The 15,574-nt window shown below is 38.1% G+C and overlaps 2 protein-coding genes across 26 annotated transcripts in view; one reads left to right on the plus strand and one right to left on the minus strand.

Annotated features, from left to right (window-relative positions):
• Positions 1-15,574, minus strand: part of DCP1B (decapping mRNA 1B) — a 68,224-nt gene that overhangs the window by 51,013 nt on the left and 1,637 nt on the right. The window contains exons 2-3 of the mRNA XM_025930655.2: positions 10,338-10,378; positions 5,278-5,405 (exon numbers count right to left, since the gene is read on the minus strand). Of these exons, the coding sequence (XP_025786440.1) occupies positions 5,278-5,405; positions 10,338-10,378 (169 nt within the window). The remainder of the gene's footprint in view (positions 1-5,277; positions 5,406-10,337; positions 10,379-15,574) is intronic.
• CACNA1C (calcium voltage-gated channel subunit alpha1 C) overlaps positions 1-15,574 on the plus strand; it is a 767,747-nt gene that overhangs the window by 30,444 nt on the left and 721,729 nt on the right. The gene's annotated exons all lie outside the window — the stretch shown is intronic.

Consider the following 15,574-nt stretch of genomic DNA (forward strand, 5'->3'; position numbering starts at 1 on the left):
CCTTTGTTCCCCACCAAACTGAGCTCTGTCGTCCGGGGGCTCAGCAGCTCTCCTTCCCTTTGTCCTCCAGCCTTCCCGCTTTCTGAGCAGAGCTGCTAACTTATGACCTCCCAGACGCTAAGTCGCGCTTGCTGTCGGAACACAGTCCGTCAGGCCCCTCCGCTTTTTGCAAGCCAGACTCGGGGGCTCTGCTTGGCCGGCGAGCCGCCCCTCCGCCCTGGCTCCCTCCCGCCAGTCCGTGGAGTGCGCACCGCCTCGCCGCCCTTCCTACCCTCTTCCGTGGGCTTCTCGTCTGCGCTTGGCTCCGGCGACTCCGTTCTGCTAATCCTCTGGCGGTTTTCTGGGTTATTTAGGCAGGTGTAGGTGGAATCTAAGTGATCAGCAGGACGCGCGGTGAGCCCAGCGTCCTCCTACACTGCCATCTTCCCTCTCCCCTCGCAGCATTCAACACCACATCTTCTTTATCCATTCATCAGTCGATGGACATTTGGGTTCTTTCCATACTTTGGCTATTGTCAATATCAATGCTATAAAATAAACACTGGGGGTGCATGTACCACTTTGAAACAGCACACCTGGATCCTCTGGATAACTGCTGGGTCAAAGGGTAGTTCTATTTTTAATTTTTTGAGGAACCTCCATACTGTTTTCCAGAATGGTTGCACCAGTTAGCATTCCTACCAGCAATGCAAAAGTGTTCCTCCTTCTCATCATCTTTGCCAACATCTGTTGTTACCTGAGTTGTTAATTTTAGCCATTCTGACAAGCGTGAGGTGGTACCTCATTGTGGGTTTGATTTGTATTTCCCTGATGATGAGTGATATTGAGCACTTTTTCATGTATCTGTTAGCCATCTGGATGTCTTCTTTGGAAAAGTGTCTATTCATGTCTTTTGCCCATTTCTTCACTGGATTATTTGGTTTTTGGGTGTTGTGTTTGATAAGTTCTTTACAGAGTTTGGATACTAACCTTTATCTGATATGTCGTTTGCAAATATCTTCTCCCATTCTGTTGGTTGCCTTTAGTTTTGCTGATTGTTACCTTCACTGTGAAGAAGATTTTTGTCTTGATGAGGTCCCAATAGTTCATTTTTACTTTTGTTTCCCTTGCCTCTGGAGACCTGTTGAGTAAGAAGTTGCTGAGGCCAAGATCAAAGAGGGTTTTGCCTGCTTTCTCCTCTAAGATTTTGATGGCTTCCTGTCTTACGTTTAGGTCTTTCATCCATTTTGAGTTTATTTTTGTGTATGGCATAAGAAAATGGTCCAGGTTCATTCTTCTGCATGATGCTGTCCAGTTTTCCCAACCCCATTTGCTGAAGAGACTGTCTTTATTCCATTGGGTATTCTTTCCTGCTTTGTCAAAGATTAGTTGGCCATATGTTTGTGGGTCCATTTCTGGGTTTTCTATTCTGTTCCATTGATGTATGTATCTGTTTTTGTGCCAGTACTATACTGTCTTGATGATTAGAGCTTTGTAATACATCTTGAAGTCAGGAATTGTGATGCCTCCAGCCTTGAAAAACCTTGCTTTTAAAATTTTTTTTTTCAACGTTTATTTATTTTTGGGACAGAGAGAGACAGAGCATGAACGGGGGAGGGGCAGAGAGAGAGGGAGACACAGAATCGGAAACAGGCTCCAGGCTCCGAGCCATCAGCCCAGAGCCTGAAGCGGGGCTAGAACTCACGGATCACGAGATCATGACCTGGCTGAAGTCGGACGCTTAACCAACTGCGCCACCCAGGCACCCCAAAACTTTGCTTTTTAAACTTTGAAGTATAAAATAAAAAGATTAAGTATTTCTTTTTTTTTTTTTTTTTTTTAATTTTTTTTTTCAACGTTTTTATTTATTTTTGGGACAGAGAGAGACAGAGCATGAACGGGGGAGGGGCAGAGAGAGAGGGAGACACAGAATCGGAAACAGGCTCCAGGCTCCGAGCCATCAGCCCAGAGCCTGACGCGGGGCTCGAACTCACGGACCGCGAGATTGTGACCTGGCTGAAGTCGGACGCTTAACCGACTGCGCCACCCAGGCGCCCCAAGATTAAGTATTTCTTAAAAGGTAAGCTTTGCTCAAATGCATCACTGATATGTTAGTGCTTTCACTGCTTGGTCCTGGGCTTTTGAAGTTAGGCTTTCTCAGTTCAAATGTTATTTCCATCTCAAAACTGTCATGGATCCTGATAAATTACTAAATCTCTTGAATCTCAGTCTCCTCAATTTTAAACAATAAAAGAATTTCCAAGAAAAAGTCGTAAGAGTCATATAACCCATTTAAAGCCTTGACATGGTACTTGGCAGACAGCAAATGCTCAGTAAATGTTTGTGGAAGAAATGAATTTCAGTCCATAATTAACAGCTGTCTTATTTACTTTTAAAGCTTATATAGGTCAAGCCTTATTATAACGAAGTTTAAAAGCTATAAATCCCTTACTATAATAAAAGCATATATTTCGTGTTTGGTCAAAATTCAAAGTTGCTTATTTGTTAAACATCGTTTTTTTATTAACTGAAGAAACTTTAAGATTTTTACTTCATTTTGCTCTTCTAAATTCATCCAATTCAAGGCAGGGTTAATTGTCTCCCTATGTACCTTTTTTTTTTTTTTTAATTTAATGAATCTAAAACACTCCAAGAGAAAACTCACCACAAACCTAAATCAACTTTACCTGCTGAAATGTCCAAACATGGCCTATGACACACCTAGACCAAAGTGAAATGCCAAGACCATACAGAGAAGATTCTTGATTACACAGGTCTTGGGGGATATAGAGTCTTAAAAACCATTCTTGAGTGAAGCTGGGTTCATTGTTCAAAGGACAATCTATATGACAGCAGAGAATATGTAAACCATAAGCAATCATTACATAGAGTATTTGAATTTAGAAACATTTGAGAGGTATCTGAGACTCTGAAAGCACCTGGGGTAAACTCTTCTGTGAACCTTTGATGTCAGAGACTGAAAAGGCTTTTACAAATGAACAAAAACCAAAGACTACGGCTGCAAAGGCAATTAGTACCAGATATTAAGGAGAAAATAAAAAGCAAATAAACCCAGAAAGGTAAATAGATCCATTCCCTACCATTCTTTGTTGTTTAACCAATTTCATTTCTTTCTTATGGAAATTATTAGAAATATTTGTTATGCATCCCAAAGGCTGCCTTCAATTTGCATTCGTGTTTAATAGTGCAGAGAACAGTACAGATGATGTAGAAAAAGCAAAAAAAAAAAAAAAAAAAAAAAAAAAAAAAAAAAAGCAGAATTTATGGGTTTCTGTCAGGTCTGTCATCTCATTCAGCCTCACTTTTCTCATCTGGTGAAAATGTCTACCCTACAAAATTGTGATTACAAAATATGGTAAAATAAATGAAAATGCCTAGAACAGTGCTGTTCAATGGAAATATAAGATAAACCACAAATGTGAGCCACATATGTAATATTAAATAAAAAATTAAAAGAAGCAGGTGAAATTAATTTTAATAGTATATTTTATTTAACTCAATAATTCAAAATATTATCATTTCAAAAGGTAAATCAATATAAAATTATTAATGAGATTTTTTTACATTCTTTTTTGATAGTAAGTCTTTGCAAATCTGTGTGTATTTTATACTCACAGCACAGCTCAATTCAGACTGGCCACATGTCCAGTGCTCCATGGCTGCTTGCAGCTTGGGGAGACCCTACTAGAGAGCAGAGGCAGCTTGGGGCGACCCTAGTATAAAGCCACGGCAAAGCTTAATAGGTTTATTATATCCAAACAGTATTTCTTATTAGATAAACCCTGTGGGACTTAGGAAAGCTATTTTTTAAATCAACCACATTAACGAGAATTTGTATTTTTATATTTTTGACATAGTATGTGATATATAATACATAATACTGTGATAAGAATTTACAATAAAATACCATCTATACTGACTAGACCAAGTATTTATCCCAAGTAAGAGCAATCAAAAAGGATTATTATAAATCACTAAAGTCATTTATATTTATTTTTGTGGTTATTTTATTAGGATTTTAATTGTATATTAATTTGGCATAGAATCTAATAATCTAAAAAAATAAAACCTGACAGAACTATAAGCATACAAATAATTCAAATACCTATAAGCTACAATTGACTTAACTACACTCCCACCAAAGAAATAGGAGTAAAGAACAAAATTTTCCCTATATTACTAAATTTTTTACTTCACAGGACTTACCATTGGTAAGTCATGTTACAGTTTTAATGGCTTTTTTTCTCATAAGAATTTAACTGTATTCTCTAAATAATAGATGACCACCTTTCATGACAACTTAATTATATGTGAATATAAGTTAAAATACTATATTTCAAAACAATTCACTGAAGTTAAAACATTAAATATTATTTGCATTACATTCATTATTAAAATTATACTGAAGAGTATACAGTCAGCAACTTCTTGTACCTTGACCTCAAAAGCAAGGTGGCAAACGTATGGAAAACATTTCCTAACTGCAAAGTCTTTCTGCAAGTTACGCACAAAGCACAGATCATGTGCATGCACATACAATTTGTATTTAAGGATGCTCTCATTTTCTGTGTATGGAGATGTTCCTGCAGTTTATATACTTTTCATCATTCTTCTCTGGGCTGCCCAATAGTTCAACACAAATGGTCAGATAAGATATAAGAGTAAAATGGAGAGAGAATATCGGATAGGTCATTGCTACCTCATTTCAAATCAGAGAAGGCCTAGTTAGTTATCTAATACCACAAAGTGTTATGTAACGTTGAACATTATAAAGTGTTATGAAATTCGTAATGAGCAAAACTCTTTTGGCTTTGGTTTTTCATTTACTATATGTTCAAAAGATGGCAATTCTAGAATATAGGCCCTCTCCCTCAAACATCCTGTCAGGATGTTCAGTCAAGTGATACATAAGGAAAAAGTGCCACTAGCTGAATCACTAATTCTGTATCTGTACACTGCCTATGTGTCTGTCCCTCTACAGTCTCCTGACCAAGAATTCACCTCAACCAGCCCTGCTCAGGCTTAAAATCTCCAGTGGGTTCTACTACAAAGTGGTCTAGCTGCAAAAGACAGGGTTCAAATACTTCCATCATCATATCACATTGTTTTCATTTAAACTTTCTCAAGGAAGAAGATATTCCCTCTCAACGGGACATGCATTTCCCAAGCTAACTGATGCTGATACTAAACACAAACACAAACACATCCATTGTACAATTTAAAACACTTGGCCAAACTGCAGAAATAAAACTACCAAATGCATTAAGAAAGACTCACATCTGGCATTTCTGTAGAGAAGGAAAGGGTCCTGGAGCTGGAAATCCAGGTCTTTAGTAATGGGTTCTGTCCTGTTTTCCATGCTCAACCTATTCATAATGGTGAACCCATGCTTTGGAGAAGCAGACCTAAAAATCACAAGGGGTGGGGAGGATATCAAAAGACAAGTTATTCAACAGAAGTACACTTTTAGTAGAACTAGTATTTGAATGTCTCTCAACCTTTTTGCATATATATATATACAGCTTTGTGCAAGCAGACTGTACACATACAAAGCAATGATTCTTTTTAAGATTTCTTTTTTTTAATGTTTATTTATTTTGAGACGGAGAGAGAGTGAGAGAAACAGAGTGAGAGACAGAGAGAGAGAGCTAGCAGGGGAGAGGAGTAGAGAGAGAGAGAGAGAGAGAGAGAGAATTCCAAGCAGGTTCCATGCTCAGCATGGAGCCCGATGTGGGGTTCGATCCCATGACCCAAGCCAAAATCAAGAGTCGGACACATAACCAACTGAGTCACCCAGGTGCTCCTAAAGCAATGATTCTTTACTATTGACTAATAGAATTAACATACTAATTTATGCACCACTTCATATGTAACACATACAGCATGACTGCCATTGCTGTTCCTTTGGCAAAATCAAGTCCTACTCATTTAGCTATGTATGTAGAGATATCTTGTTTCCCTATCTAGGTTGTAAATTCCTTTAAGGCAGGAATATTAACCACTTTAAAAAATTACAGACACACTTTTGAAGAATCTTGATAGTTAATAGAGAATGTACATCACAATCATTATGAAGAAATTTTTCATAGAAAATGTTAGCGTCAGTTTGAAATTTAGAGAAATGATGCCACTCACTCTGGTCAACAAACTTGTAAAGAGATTCAGTACAATTAAAACATTACAGAAGTAAGCAAACAGCTTCACAGATAAACTAGTATAAAAGTTTTTCTCCATAAAAATGTGGCATTTAGTGATTTTTATTTTTTGTTTCATTGAATAAACTGTCAGTGCCTACTCTGTCAGGCAGAAAGAGCCCAAATTTTACACCAAGTAGAACTCTACCAACTACATGTGCATTTGTCTACTCTTGGGTGACAGCCATATAGTAATCCAACTGTGCAACTTCTGGTGACAAATGAAACACCAAATGCTTCTATGCTGAAAATGAAGCAAGCAGAATTCATTTATTTACTTGAAACTAGGGCAGCAGGGTAACAAACCCACAGAAATGTTGTGAGCAATAGGAAGAAAAGGTGTTCATGTTTTAATTTTATTTCACCTTAGCCATTTAATGCTAATAAAGAAGTAAAATAAAGCTACAGTACCACCTACAGAATTTTCTTTTGAGACTTCCAATTTTAAAGTTGATGGAAGGCAATCATTGTGTAACTTATTTTACAAAGAGGTAAAGCAGAGGTGGGCATACAACCAATACTAGAAATAATCATGACAATCATTTCAACTTAAATTCTCAGAAAGTATGAAAAGTGAGTTCCAGAGATCTCTGACAGAGGGTCCTTTGGAAGTGTCAAGCTCAAAAATCACCAGTGGGTGTCTCTATGAACTCTCTATCACAGAAAGCAAGCCATGGGAGGAAATAAAGAAATAATTTTTAAGTGTTTTAGGTGTTTTTATACAGAATCAGAATTTGATTCTTCAAGTATTTCATTATCACAATAGGACCTCACCTCTGTAATAGTATGGTTATTATATCATCTCATAATTTATAAAATAGGCTCAGGGGATAAATGTGCCAGTTGCTTTAAAGCAATATCCGTAACAGAAGTCAAAATATTATCACCAGCAGCTCCATTACCTGTACTAAACACTCCCTTCTGACTTTTATGAGCTTTCTGTCATTCTCTACTGAGAAAAGACCTCAACATGCTAGAATCTGACATCTATCTGGTCGGCGGTGGGGAGTGGAGGGGGGTTGGCGCACCTCCCCCCTAGCGGCGGTGGGGAGAGGAGAGAGATGGGAGAAGCTCCAATGTTGAGGAGTTAGATTTGGGGAAGAGATTAAGGAACAGGGAAAGAGTTGTTTCTCAACTTAATGGTTTAACTGACAGCTCCATTTGGAACTCAGAGTATATTAAGAAATACCTGAGAATGCAAAATCTACATTTTTGGGGGGTACAAAAATGTATAATTTGTTAATCTTCTGCAGACGAGAGAGAGAGACCCTACTAAAAATCCCTAAAATAAATCATTAATGTATATGAACACATCTTTTCTTTCACTTCTCAAAAGATTAATACATATGAAAAATGAATGAGAATGTGTCATGTGTGTGCTTAGCATATATCAGAGTTCAACCGTTTGGTTTTCTTTCCACACTTCAGAATTCTCAAGAGTAATCTACACTCTACTGAAGACACTCACTTGGTGGTATGCTCTGGTACTCTGGAATGTAAACTGAAATAGCCAAGGCTCTTGGGCACTCCCACTTTTCTGAAACCTTGAAGAAACTGGACCTCCTCCTTACCTCGCTCATCCATTCCTTTGTTTCCGCTCCCACTATGGCCTCCGCCTGCACCTGTACCTGCACACTCTTCCACCATTCCTGCATGGTGCCCACATCTGGCCTCTGTACCATTCTCATTTTGCTTATATTTGTACGGCTGGCTCTTCTCGATCTCTCTGGGGCCCTAAAACTTGACCATTAGCTTTTGTCACTTTCCTGTCCTTCAGAGAACACTCATTCTCTCATGGCTTCAATGACCAAATTAAGGCAGATAACTCCAAACTCTGTATCTCCATCCCTGACCGGGACCGGGCATCTCCACCTGAATGCCCTGCTATCATTCCAAAATCGTTATTTCAAAATAAAATTATTTTCAGCCCAGATTCTCGACCTCCTGTCTTTCCATTCTGCTCCTGGTTCTGTCAGTTTTTCAGTCTTCCCTTTCAAAACTTCCATTTTTTAAATTTATTTTAAAAATTTCATCACTCCTTCTATATGTGCGATGTTTCAAGAAATCTTCTCCAGCTCCACTCCTACCATTTTAGTCCCTCCCCTCCTCATCTCATATCTACTCCACTGCAATAATCTGTCCAATGTCCTAACTCCAACTTCTGGAATCAGTGCATCTTCATAACGCTAATGTACTGACTTACCCCACACATTTTGCCAGAACTCTATTACTTCCCTGGTCATAAACCTTCAAGGACTCCCTACTGCTAAGAAAATAAATGTCAAAATCCATAGTCTGACATTCTAAGCCAGCAAAATCTCTTCACCCTCACTGTCTCCTAACTAACATAAACCAGTAAAAACTCTATGCAGCCAAAAGTCATTTTCCTTACTGTTCCTTCACCACGCTGGGTTCTATGCCTCGGCTTCCAAAATTCTTCCTGTTGAGACAGCCCTTCCCTCTCCCCTATGCAAGTCAAGTACTACCTTATTCCTAAGGCCTACTTGAGACTCAACAATTCTAAAATGCCTTCCAGAATCACAGCAGCCTATTCATTGCTTATAACCTATCAACTGGCCCTGAGGATAGGCTATCTGTATTGGGGTTTATGTTTATTTGGGGGGGGGTATCTTTAAATATGAATGTGTAAAAAATATATACTTGCGTGTGTGTCTCTCTGTGTGTATGTGTGTGTGTGTGTGTGTATGCATTTTCTATCTCCCCAGTGAAACTGTTTGCTCTCGGGGCACCTGGGTGGCTTAGTTGGTTAAGCGCCTGACTTTGGCTCAGGTCATAATCTTATGGTTTGTGAGTTTGAGGCCAGTGTCAGGCTCTCTGCTGTTAGTGCTGAGCCTGCTTCAGGTCCTGTCTCCCCTTTCCCAGCTTGTGCTGTTTCTCTCTCTCAAAAATAGATACTTAGGGGCACCTGGGTGGCTCAGTTGGTTGAGCGTCTGACTTCAGCTCAGGTCATGATCTCACAGTCTGTGAGTTCAAGCCCTGCAGCACGCTCTGTGCTGACAGCTCAGAGCCTGGAGCCTGCTTCAGATTCTGTGTCTCCCTCTCTCTCTACCCCTCCCCTGCTCATGCTCTGTCTCTCTCTCTGTCAAAAATAAACAAACATTAAAAAAAAAATTAAAAAAAAAGATAATATATAAATATCAAAAAAAAAAAAAGAAACTTTGCTCTAAGAGGGTTTGTACTAGGCCTTTGTATTTTATCTTTGTCCTCCCACTGACAATGATGGGCCTTAGCTATGACATTTTATATGAATAAGACATTTAGCTATTAAGACAATATACATACTACATGTACCTGTGCCCATATATGATGTTAACAATTTCTGATACAAATGACAAAAAACTTGAGTTTATTAAATCTATCCTGAAACACATTCTATTAACTATATAATGGAAGACTCAAAGACATCTTTAATTTTGGTGCATATTTCTTTAAAGAGTCAAAGGCGGGTGGGTGGTGAGGTGACCAATAAAACCTTTTTCCAAATAATGATTAAATAATCTGATATTCTTAATAGTGTACTTCTCTCCTTGCCAATGCATTATATTCAAGGACCTTGTACCATTAATTTGAATTAAAGGATAAATACTTAATACTATTTTTAAAAGAATGCAAAGGGGCACCTGGCTGGCTTAGTCGATTAAGCATCCGACTCTTGATTTCAGCTCAGGTCATGATCTCATGGTTTAGTGAGTTCAAGCCCCACATCGGGGTCTGCACAGGCAGTACTTAGAATTCTCTCTCCATCTCTCTCTGCCCCTTCCCCACTCATGTTGTCTCTGTCTCTCTTTAAATAAACTTAAAAAAAAAAAAATATATATATATATATATACATATATATATATATATATATATATATATATACATATATATATAAAAGAACACCAAGATTTAAGTTTGTCTGTATTGGAGTTTAAGTTACATTCTGCAATTAGTATTCCTCACATGCTACCAGGTGACATTACTCAGTATTCTCTTCTTTATATCAACTAATAACTTCAAACTAAGATTCAGGTTTTTTTCTTCTTTTTGAAATAAAACTACATTTGAGGAAGAGGGACACAATGGAGTCAACATATTCTTTCAAAGACTGTCAGTTTCTTTGTAAAAGTAAAATTTTCTTACCTTGTGTAAACAAATAAAGTTCCTTCCACATCAGTCTTTTCCTAAAAAAAAAACACAGCAAAATATATATATTTTTCTTCATTAATAGTAACTTTCACAGAAGCTAGAGAACATTCCATTTCAAGTAGGGCCAATCTATGTAATATTCCTAGGACAAGGAGGAAAGCAGTACTGCCTCAGCCTGGCAGTAGCCCTGCTGATTCGACATCGGGAAGCATCCATTCTCCTTTTGTCGTTTACAAAATAAACTGTCATTATCTCTTTTCACCAAAGACAGGGACAGCAACACACCTCTGGCTAAAACAATACAAAAATTTGCTCCATGGATTTCATTTGAAAGAGGAGACTAAAAGTGTGCTGCCTTCTCTATCCTGTGAGCGGAGTATATGCCAAGCTGCGCAAATCACTCATGTCTGCCTTTCATTACGCTTCTATTTTCTGGGTTCATTATCTCTTGCCATATCCTGTCACCTAGGAGAGCAGATGATCTGCCAATAATAACTCTACTTTGACTACAACATAGAAGAGTGGAACAATGCTGTAGTTTTCAGAAAAATTAATCACCAACGTGGTGTGGAATATTTAGAGTCTAGTTTGGATCTTTGAAATCAAGTTAGAAACATTGCCAGGCTAGGACTCAAGAAATGTCACAGAAACTGGTTAAGTGGTAAAGTGAAAGTGTTCAACTCATTTCAGTTCATTTGGAAAGGCTCTCTTCCATCTCTCTGAAGACAGGGGCCCAGGCCATGATGAAAATGTTTATCAATATAATGCATAATAAGTTTTAACAGTAAACAAGTTATAATTCAGAATTTCAAAGGTACTTTTGTTATTTACATGTTTTAGTTTCAGCATTCCATTTAACCTAATATTTTACTATTAATCTCTATTATCAAAATCATTTGAAATTTAAGTACACTGTAGTTGTGGGAGAAATATACTCTTTAAGAACAAGGGTATATAATATCAAGTGGTAATTTTTTAAAGATATATTTTTAAATAATCTCCACACCCAACATGGGACTCAAACTTGCAACCCTGAGAATAAGAGTCACATGTTCTACCGACTGAGCCAGCCAGGTGCCCTACATGCCTTTTTTAAAGGCACATAAGGGGCACCTGGGTGGCTCAGTTGGTTGGGCGTCCGACTTCGGCTCAGGTCATGATCCCACGGTCTGTGAGTTTGAGCCCCGCGTCGGGTTCTGTGCTGACAGCTCAGAGCCTGGAGCGTGTTTCAGATTCTGTGTCTCCCTCTCTCTCTCACCCTCCCCTGTTCATGCTCTGTCTCTCTCTGTCTCAAAAATAAATAAAACGTTAAAAAAATATATAAAGGCACATAAAACATTGGAAGCATGATCCTCTCACAAGCTCAAGTGATTTCAACAATTTTCTTGGTCACCTTAGTTCGGTGGGTCTTAAAAGTATGGTTCCCACATCAACAGTATCAGCATCGCCTGGGAACTTATTAGAAATGCAAATTATTAGGCCCCTCCCCAGGCCTATTGAATCAGATGCTGGGGTGCTGCCTAGCACCCTTTTTTATTAAGCTGTCAGGTGACTCTGATGCACGCACGCTTTGTGAAAACCACTGCCTTAGTTCAGTAACATATTCTCTGCCCATAGAACTATATCAGGAGTCGTGAAATCAAAATCCACTATGCCCCAAATTATATCAAACATCACCAAACATTGTTTTTTAAGAGCAAATGGATATTAAGAGTAAATTACTTAACAAGAATTGTAATCCTCATTATTATAGAATATGCAATTAGAAATAACTTAGAACAGTGAAAGCAACTTTAGTCAGTCTTTTCTCTAATACATAAACATTGGTAAGAAAGTAAGAGTTCATCCTTAAACTGGATTTATTGTAAAGTTCATATAAATCACTTCAGTGTACTGTGAAAAATATCCTTATTTCTCAAATGTGGTCTTTTGCCACTGTGCTTTGAAAAATACTGAGTCAAAATTAAAAAAAAAAAGATACAGAAACATTATTACTTACCTTTCCTTGTGTAAACAAACATGGTTAATTCCTATCTGTTGAGAAATCTATATCCTGGGTGCACTTCTAAGAATTACTTAAACTGCCACAATATTAATCATTGAGAAAATGGCTACCATAGAACAATAAATACTACCCAAACAGTCTAAAAATTTGTGGGCATTCCTAAAGTTCAACTGGTACAGTCAGCAAGTATTTACTATTCCACAGAGACTTTAAGAATAATTTGTAAATACTGGGGCACCTGGGTGGCTCAATCAGTTAAGCATCTGACTTTGCTTCAGGTCATGATCCCTGGTTAGTGAGTTCGAGCCCCGCATCGGGCTCTGTGTGGACAGCTCAGAGCCTGGAGCCTGTTTCAGATTCTGTGTGTGTGTGTGTGTGTGTGTCTCTCTCTGCCCCTTCCCCACTCACACTCTGTCTCTCAAAAATAAACATTAAAAAAAAAAAGTTGTAGAGATTAAATTTTTGGTATTATTACATTTATAAGAAACTGAAATTGAGATATGTACTGGTGAAGAAACTAGACTAAGAGCCTATATGTATTGCTAGGGGCACTTGCTGCAAGGCCAAAACACTTTTCTGTCTTCCAGTATTTGACCTTGGACTGTTTCATCTTAGTGATCCAAACCAGGATGTTTCTATGGATCGGTACACATAAAGCTAAAAGCTTTTGACTTGTTTCCTTTCTTCCTCCATGAAGTAGTAATAGAAATTACCTTTTCTTGAAAAAAATAAAAATAAAAAATACTTTAATGCCCAATTTTAGTTTTGAAAATCCAGAATCAGAAATATAAAAGGCATGTTTCTTCTGAAATTATTCTCCAACTGGTAATAAGCAATTTTTTTTTATTCCACATATAAGTGAAATCATATGGTATTGGTTATTTCTTCCTCTGACTTATTTCACTTAGCACAGGGTCCTCAAGGTAATGGACCCCCCTCTTGATAAAGTGTTAAAGAATTTGTGGCCATCTTCAATTGCAACAGGTCCTTAAAAAGTTAGAAATTCTCTGTGAATGGCTAAGGGCCATACTTCCACACCCCAATACCACCGGTCTGGTCTCCCTGTATAATGAACATCATCAGGCAACAGCTTTGGAGTTTTCCTTGGGATCCAGACCCAAGTAACTAGGTAAGTCTGCACCAAACAAAATCCACTGTGTCCACTGCCCACCATGAGCACTGTCATCGGCATTGAATTAAAGTGTATAAGGGATTTCTTAAATCCTGATTATGAATACTCAGAGTAGGGTTCTTTCCAGGTCACACTGGGCTAGCTAGTTTATTCTTTATTCTTAGCTAGTTTCTCCACTGAAAAGATAGAACCAGTCTATACCACTCAGATCTTGATGGAAAACACATATTTTTTTGAGAAAACATATTTTAAGTGCTCTGTTACAACTGGATAAAAAGGACTTTGTTAATGTAAATTCTGATCTATCATAGCTGAACAGCTCTAATTCATGCATGCATTTTCCTGGTGCCTCCAGAGTTATCCAAGGGTAACCAGATTCCCCCCCCCCCCCCCCCCCCCCGGGCAAAGCCCAGGGTTGAGGTTCTGGGGTATAGTTAGAACAAGATTTTATTAGGTCCTCCTTAGCTCCTCCAGGCAAGGAGGACTTCTATGTTAAATCATTAGTTTATAGTTCTGGGGAATTTTAGCTAAAATTTTAAAAGTACAATTTAATGGTTTAATATTACACTTCATTATAAAATCTAACATGTATTAAAAAAACTAAGCAGTTCAAAATTTAAAATAATAAAATGGAATATAAAACAGTGCTAGCTGGCAAATTACTGGGACTTGCCATAGTATTTGGCACTTTTGAAACAACCCAAAGCAATCTCTGCATTACTGATTATCTATGTTAATATAATGAAAAAGTAGGTCTCCATTTATCCTCATAAATCGGTCTCTCTCAGTCATGCATGTAGCACCTAAGTCAACTGTGAAGCTTTTAACAAATAGCAAATGCCTGGACTTCACACCCAGAGATTTTGATCTGGCAGGTTACACCATTTAAAATTCCAAGTGATTTCGATACACAGAAAACTTAGAAAACCACTAGCTAGAAACAAGAGGACAAAAGTCACTCTGAAGCAATTTCTCAAACTCAGCACTTTCAACATCTGGGGCCAGATAAATCTTTGTCACAGGGGCTTGTCCTGTGTGCAGGGTATTTAGCAGCAGCTCTTGCCTCCATCCTTTGGATGCCAGCAACAAGTTCCCTGGAGACAAAGTCAAAACTAGTTACAAACCACTGCTCTGAGGACTGACATGAAAATAAATAAGGTTATACTCTTCAACTGACACATAGGGATTTGGGGGGAGCAGTCTTTCCAGATAATGGGAAGTAGTTCCAGCTCTAAAATTCCCATCCCAGTCATGACATAATCTTTCTTAATCCTTCCTTCAAGTACCTCATTTTCTATCTACCCTTTATTACTAATACCTCCTGCTCTGAATGCCTGAAGTCATTCTTCATCTATTACAGTGTCGAAAGAATTCTCCTCCGTTACATCCCATCTGCTTTCTTGCATATACTTTCACCTCCAATCTCAAGACTGTTCGTTAAACTTTTATTGGGTTTATATTCAAAAGGGTCCCATCCTGAGGCCAAGTGATGGCATATGGAGAGAGTGGTGACAAACCATTTACCCTCAGCAACTGCTCTGCATCTGAACTAGGTCTCTTTTTTCCGGCTACCACAGCCTTGAAGATCAGTACTTTGAAAGAATGACCTTTTACTGAATGAAATATGCCCTGTCTGAAGGCAACAAGTCCAGGAAGCAGGAAAACATAACTCCTGTAAATAATGCACTGTGACACTTCTGCCTTTTGATGAGGCTTTAGAAGGACTTCACTGGCTATCTAATAAACCTCTGTAACTATTTTAACAGGTATCTATCACACAGATCTTGTCAAAAGCCTATATAGGGGACAATTGTTTTCCATGATTAATGTTCTCCTCTACATGTTAACAATATCTCAAGATTCTCCAGACTCTAATCCCACTGTCCAGTCAGTTCACAGGACTATACATCCTCTGTCCTTATCTACTACAAAATTACCTTGATAGAATTAACACATGCCTTCGGCCTTTTTTTTTTTTTTTTTACTAGAGCAGTATAATAGCAATACAGGTGTAGAATATCCTTCTATTTTTGCTAAATTTTCATTGATGAAATTATCCAGTACATTGCTTAATGTCCTTTAAATAAAGACCCA

The sequence above is a fragment of the Puma concolor genome, chromosome B4 (assembly GCF_028749965.1).
Source record: "Puma concolor isolate L17-30 chromosome B4, mPumCon1.1.hap2, whole genome shotgun sequence".
Lineage (NCBI taxonomy): Eukaryota > Metazoa > Chordata > Mammalia > Carnivora > Felidae > Puma > Puma concolor.